The sequence below is a fragment of the Sinocyclocheilus grahami genome, unplaced genomic scaffold (genome assembly GCF_001515645.1).
Source record: "Sinocyclocheilus grahami isolate Dianchi unplaced genomic scaffold, SAMN03320097.WGS_v1.1 scaffold11.1, whole genome shotgun sequence".
Lineage (NCBI taxonomy): Eukaryota > Metazoa > Chordata > Actinopteri > Cypriniformes > Cyprinidae > Sinocyclocheilus > Sinocyclocheilus grahami.
In genome coordinates, this window is record NW_015505190.1 from 2,685,002 (window position 1) to 2,692,271 (window position 7,270).

Consider the following 7,270-nt stretch of genomic DNA (forward strand, 5'->3'; position numbering starts at 1 on the left):
ATATATTTTCACTCACAGAACACTCTGACTGAGCGCTTCAGAGTTTCAGTCTCCGACAAGCGATCTGTGATATTTTTCAGTTCATTTGAATGGATGCGCAGCGCACCTGTGTTTGTGTATTTGGTGTAACGTAAGCTCTAGTGTGAAGGCGCACGACTCGCCGACGCTTTCTCTCACACGCGCAAAGAGTGAGAGCGAGCGAGAGTCTTACATAACATGCAGCGTTGATGCGCTACATGTAAACGATATACTTTGTTGTATTTTCCTGTAAAAATAACAGAGTTCCTTTGGAATTCTTCAGCTATTAAGAACTGCAGGGTTTTCCTGAAGTAGACGGAACTAATGCGCTAACGACAATCTCATTGGCTGGTGCTCACCTATTATCGTCCCTGTTTTGATTTCAGCGAATCAGTTCGAGCAAACGCACACAACCGGATTAATATTCATGAATCCAGTAGCTCATTAATCCTTAGTGCGTTTTTATATTGTTCTTATTAGTAGAATTCGTATAATAATAATAATATCTTATCAGTATCATTGTTCGTGCGTTTATTTTAATTTTTTACAGGAACACTGTATGACCAAAAAAAGCACCAGTACCAGTCCTAAGTTCATGGTTACCAAGTTTTAATTCTAATTACTAAACTTCTATTATTAAATAATACTTGATTATCATATTGTAATGCTTGACTGACTGATATTAAGAGTGTACTTTCAGATATTTATAATACAAATAGCAATGTGTAACATTTTACCATATTTAGTGCAACCTTTTTATTTGTTCCCCACAAAATATTGTTTTTCCACTAAATGTTTGGATTAGGGATGCACGATATATCGGCCACCATATCGGTATCGGCCCATATCGGCTCATTTTTTCTGTTATCGGTATCGGCCTGATAATGCATTATTTCTGCATTATTTTATTTATTTGTAAGACTTTTTTATGACTAAATTTGGTAATGGGAGAGTAAAAATATTTTTAAAACGTACACCGTTCAAACTAGGCTGCTTATGTTGAAGTGTTTGGGATGTGGCTTTTAATGATGAGACCTTTTTTGTAATCAGGCTCTCAAAAAGTATATAACAATTTATCGGCTTTCAAAAATAAAGTGTAATCGGTTATCGGCTTTCAAAAATAAAGTGTAATCGGTTATCGGTATCGGCCAAAATTTTCATATCGGTGCATCCCTAGTTTGGATTTCTAAAATTATTGTGCACTGATTTTTCTAGAATAACTTTTGCTGCCGAATTATCCACTAACCTAGTTTATGATAATTTTTTTGTATAAATATACAGGCCTATATTTTTTCATATTTGTTTATTTTATTTTTCTTTATAATTAAGTTGTCTGTATCTAGTAGATTGTGAAAGAATGATTATCAGTTCCACACACAGAGATATATAAATTCTACATTTATTTAAATTAGGGGAAAAAACGTCACTGGTATCGGATCGGTATCTGTATCGGCCAATACCGAACCCTAGGTATCGGAATCGATATCGGAGGCAAAAAGGCAGATCGGAGCATCCCTAGCAGCTACAAGTACCTGTCGCTGCTTGCTGCTGATAGTCATACATACAGGAGCTCTGATCAAAATTCTTGTGAGCTGCCTGACTAGACACTTTCTAGACAAATTTTGACAAAACTACTAACATGAGGATGGTTTCAAAACATAGGCAGCAAATTTATGCTTCCATAACGGTTTTGTTAATTACCAGGAGTTATTTCTAGAAAATAGTTTATTTAATTTACTCTTTCCCATCTCCCTTTATCTCTTTAAGGCACTATCCGTGCAAGACATCGGGGTTGCGATGAACACGCGAAAGTTGTGGAGTGTGCACTTACACGCTCAGGCTCGAGTATTACAGGAAGTGCTGAGGTGCGTGTGTGTCAACAGCTGTCCGCCGCTACTCTCCATGCTCCGCCGTGTGTGTGTACAGCTCTGTGATCTTGCTGCACCCACTGGGACTCTGGTGATGAGGACATTGTTGGAGCAGCTGCAGGAGGAAATGCAACAGTAAGACACAGTCATCATATTAAGGACAATTTGTTCATAGCTTGTAGATTTGTTTTAATAAGATATGAAGAACAATTATACATTTATATTTATACACATGAGTGTGTGTATAAATGTGTTTTTAAAAATAACATTAAAAAAAAAATAACTTTAGCATTTATAAATGAAATATGTGTACAGTTTTTTTTTAAATATATATATACGCACATATATTTCTAATATAAATGTTATAAAAAAAATATTTATAAAACAATTTATATTTTATATTTTTTAATAAAATGACTTAGAGTTAATTCACCCAAAAATGAAAATTGTTTCATTAATTGCTCACCCTCATGTTGTTCCAAACCCATAAGACCTTTGTTAATCTTCGGAACACAAATTAAGATATTTTTGATGAAATCTGAGAGCTCTCTGACCCTGCATTGACAGCAACAGAACTAAAATATTCCCAGACCCAGCAACGTAGCAAGGACATCGATAAAACAGTCCATGGGACATCAGTGGCTCAACTTCAATTTTGCGAAGCTACGAGAATACTTTTTGTGCGCAAAGAAAACAAAAATAACATAATTTATTAAACAATTCTTCTCCCCGATTTAACGTCTTCTGCCATTTTGGAGAGTACCACGACGCATGCGCTTTCTCCTGAACGTAAACAACACTGATTATGTTGAAATTGAGCTCTCAGATTTCATCAAAAATATCTTAATTTGTGTTTCGAAGATGAACAAATGTCTTATGGGTTTGGAAGGACATGAGGGTGCGTAATTAATGACAGAATTTTCAGAATTATAAATATTTATTATTATTAAATATTATATTTAATATAGTAATTTACAAATGTAGGAGTTGTAATTTGAATGTGCTAAATGTGCTACATAACTGGCAGACTTTCTGTAGTACAGCTGTGGACCTCTTGTTGGGGGATATTTTTAGCTATATGCAGTTAATTAAGATTAAATTAAATGACCAACATATAATTTAAAAAAATCAGTTAATTAGGTCTAGTGATAACTGATTAAGCCTAGATACTTTTAAATGGGTTAGTTTGACTGGTTTGTATATTCCAGACAGCTCAAATGGACTGTGTGTTGTGTGTTTAGGGAGGCAGCTGGCTCACGCTTGATGAGGTTACTAGCTCTCCTCGATTCACTGGCATCTCAACGGGCTTGCAAATCAGCCATGTTGGCTCTACTGGGTGGATCTGCACGCAATGAGGGCCGGAGTGATGGGAAAGTGGAGGACAAACTGTCAGACCATCTTCCCTCACTGGTTGCCATGCTTGTCCTACCTGCAGACGCGGCACTGTCAGCACAGCAGAACGCTGAATTGATGGCTTCCATCCTTCAGTCACTGTGTGACCAGGACGTGTCACTGGTCGTGAGCGGCTCGGGTGAAGCCTCGGTGTCTGAGGCAGAGCAGCTGGCCAATGCACTGCCGACCAGAGACATGATGACGTGTATATGTGACGGGATGCTGGAAGTGTTGGGAAATACACACAGCAGCTACACACTCCAGCTCACATGTATGCGAACCATGATGTTTCTCACTGAGCACGACTATGGTCTCTATCATCTGAAAAGGTATCACAATGTGTTTGATGTCATTTTGGCTAATTTAGGGATGCATATATATATATATATATATATATATATATATAGTAGTCATTTTTGGAGAATTTGTCAAATTGAATGGTTACTATTGGATATTTAATTGTGCTTGCTCATTTTCCTCTTTTTATGTTTGATTAAAAAATGTTAACAGTTAAATGCAATCTTCACTTTTTTTTATAATTTAAAATGATTTTCATTTTTGTGTTTTATATTTTATTTATTTTCATATTTATCGGTTATCGGCCATAACATGAAAATAATTATCGAAGCATCCCTAGATCATATGAAAAATGTTTTTATGTGTGATGTTTGTGGTTAATGTTCTTGTGTTTGTGTTGCAGCTCTCTGAAGAAACACAGCTTGGCCATTTCCTCTCTGATCAGCAGGGAAACCACGTCCTTTAACAAGGAGTTAACTGAGGTCCTTTCAGCCCTGTTTGACTTTTTGAGACAGATTCTGAACAGTGAAGCCATGGTAGGCCGACAATAGAATCAGTACATTTGTGCTTGTATGCATTCATGCATGTATATGGTAATAATACATATTCTTTATGCTACGTAGGATGAAGACATAGACAGTCGCACTTTAGCTCTTAGTGTGAGCGACATGAAGCAGCTGCTGCAGTGGAAGGAGGACTCAGGGGAACATCCTTTATCAGAACTGGAGAAACACATCATGGTACATGTGGCAGCTTAGGTTATATATCATAATTAAGCTGTGCCCTATAGCCTGAATGAAGAGAGACACACATATTAATCTTGTCCTACTCTCTCGTTTCCCCATGTGTGCAGAAGCTCTGTAAGGAGGATGAGTCTTTGGAGACTCTGCTTGAGAATGTGGCTGGACTGCGACAGATTATTGAAAGTTTTGGAGATGCCCCAACTAATGCAGAGCCTGAAGCTGAGCCCACTCTACCTGCACCAGAACCCCTTCAGACACAGTTCAACCACAGGTAGTACAGACAGAGAGAGTAATTGTGTATGTGACTGGGTTTTTATAGTTAACGAAATCCATGAAAAACAACTTTGAAATCTTACTTGAAATAAACTTGAATTGAAATAAAATATGATATATTAAAAAATGTACCTTATTTCAGCTAGGTGCCAAGGCAGCTTTCTCATTTTCATTTAGTTAAATTTTATGTACTAAAATATAATATATAATAGTATCTCAGTGACACTAAAATAACACTGGTGTGTGAATTAAGTGAGTCAACTAGGTGTTGCGATTTTAAAAGACTTCCTGTTAAGTTTAGAATAGTTGTTGGTGCCAAGCAGAAATTCAACATGAGGCATGGTTACGTATGGGGCAACCCAAGTTAAAGTCTGGGCTTGTGAACCCTTTCTCGATCCTGTGCCATTTTGCTTCCTGTCAATTCTCTGTACTATCCTGTCCCAATAAAGGCAAAAGAAAAGCCAAAATAAGTCAATAAAAAATTCTAATTTTAAATGCAAATTGAGAAAGCTGCTTTCTATTCTATTTCTGTCGTGCGTGATCTAGTTTGTTTGAACGCAAAAATGCTTCTTATTTAATTAAATGCTCCAACCAAATGTGTCTAATTGGATTAGTCAATTTTCTAAATATGTAGTTTTGCACATCCTTATTAAATGAAAATACTTGAATGCCTCAATGTTACTTTCTCTTTTTTTCCCCTCACTAACTGGTTATCTACATTCAGGACGGTTTTTGTTCTCTCGGATGTCCTGGATGAGCAGTTGAAGGCCCTGTGGTTCTCTCCATTCCAGTCAGATGAGATGGAGACAGAAGTTGACATGGTGAGACGTGTGTTTGCGGGAACGATAAATATATTTGATTGAAATATATAATTGAGCAATTGGAGAGCAATGTAAACAGTTTATGGCAGGTTTTAAGGTAACAACATTTTCTTTTCTTTGCTTACACAAATTTGAGAGTGCAGATTTATTATGGAGACAATAAATTTAGTAGTCTAGATTATTAATAAATTATAAAAGTATAAATTTCTCTTCATGTTATGTGTAGTTTTTCATGTGAGCATTGTTAATGTATGTGTTGCAGGTGAAAGTTGACCTAGTTGCACTGGCCCAGCAGTGTTGTCCAGACTTAAACCTAAAGGCAGAATTAGAACGTTCGTTCCTCAGCGAACCCGCTTCCCCAGGACACAGCAAACCACCCAAAGGCTTCAGACTGGGAAAACACAAACATGAGACCTTCATCACATCCAGGTACACAATGTGTTGTCTGCTTACCATTCTAGTCTGAGGTTACTACTTTACCTTGAATGTATAAACTCTATATAGCTACAAATCATTTTCTTCGTTTGCAGTGGGAATTCAGATTATGTGGAGCCTGCGAAACGAGCTCATTTCATGGCAGCCCCTCGGGGTCGGGGTCGTGGTGCATTTGGCCAGCTCTCTCGACCACATGACATTTTCCGCCAGCGCAAGCAGAACACCAGTCGACCTCCTTCCATGCATGTAGATGATTTCCTTGCTGCAGAGTTCAAGGAGGTGGGTCAACCCACTGGCCTGGCCCTGCCCAAACGCCCACCAAAAGGAGGAGGAGCTAAGCCACCAACTAGAGGCTTGTTTACTGGAGGAACCAGAGGGAGGGGCTTCCAGAACCACGCCCGCTTCTTCACTCCACCAGCCCCCAAGAGTGTTCTGCTTGCTGGTACACATATATGTTTGATTCAGCACATATATATACTCTGTACTCCTTTTATATGTGACTGATAAAATCCATGACACATTATTCAAAATAATTTGTTTGTTTTAGGTAACTACCCTCGTCGTGAGGGTGGTCGTGGATCCACTTGGAGCACTCCAGTGTCCGCTGACACTCACAGAGGGACTTACAGTGAACCTCGTGGAGGGCAAAGCAACTTCACTCGACCGTTACCATCCAGACAGCCACCTACAGGTAGGCCTTGAAAAAAAAAAAAAGCCTGCATTTAAAATCCCCAAAAAATTCAAAGTACAGTAAAATTTTGAAATATTTTTACTATTCTAAATAATAATGTTTTCTGTTTGAATATATTTTAAAATGTTATTTATTTGTGTGATTTCAAAGCTGAATTTCTACCATCAGTACTCCAGTCACATGATCCTTCAGAAATAATTCTAATATTCTGATTTGCTGCTAGAGTAGAATTTTTTTCAGGTTTCTTTGATGAATAGAAAGTTCAGAAGAATAGCATTATCTGAAAAAAGAAATCTTTTGTAACATTATAAATGTCTTTATCATAATTTTTGATACATTTAAAGCATCGTTGCTAAATAAAAGTATTAATTTCTATAATTTATTTCCCCAAAAAAAAAAAAAAGTATACTGACTCACTTTTGAATGGTATAGTGTATAATGTTACAAAAGCTTTTTATTTCAAATAAATGCTGATCTTTGGATCTTTCTATTCATCAAAGAATCCTGATAAAAATATACTCAACTGTATTAAATATTGATGATAATAATAATAATAATAATAAATGTTTCTTGAACAGTAAATCAGCATATTAGAATGATTTCTAAAGGATCATGTGACACCAGGGTCGGCGCCAGAGCGCACAAAGTGAGGGGGCAGGCACAAATTTTTTTGGGGGGGCTGCCCTTTTTTGGGGTGGGGGGGGGGGGCTTTGAAAAAAAAAATTCTGAAAG

At 37.2% G+C, this 7,270-nt stretch overlaps 1 protein-coding gene across 1 annotated transcript in view; it reads left to right on the forward strand.

The window, feature by feature from the left end:
- LOC107595823 (protein virilizer homolog) overlaps positions 1 to 7,270 on the forward strand; it is a 27,328-nt gene that overhangs the window by 15,767 nt on the left and 4,291 nt on the right. Inside the window, exons 14-22 of the mRNA XM_016286389.1 lie at positions 1,786 to 2,021; positions 3,128 to 3,607; positions 3,979 to 4,111; positions 4,199 to 4,315; positions 4,429 to 4,589; positions 5,316 to 5,412; positions 5,675 to 5,841; positions 5,943 to 6,289; positions 6,395 to 6,538. Of these exons, the coding sequence (XP_016141875.1) occupies positions 1,786 to 2,021; positions 3,128 to 3,607; positions 3,979 to 4,111; positions 4,199 to 4,315; positions 4,429 to 4,589; positions 5,316 to 5,412; positions 5,675 to 5,841; positions 5,943 to 6,289; positions 6,395 to 6,538 (1,882 nt within the window). The remainder of the gene's footprint in view (positions 1 to 1,785; positions 2,022 to 3,127; positions 3,608 to 3,978; positions 4,112 to 4,198; positions 4,316 to 4,428; positions 4,590 to 5,315; positions 5,413 to 5,674; positions 5,842 to 5,942; positions 6,290 to 6,394; positions 6,539 to 7,270) is intronic.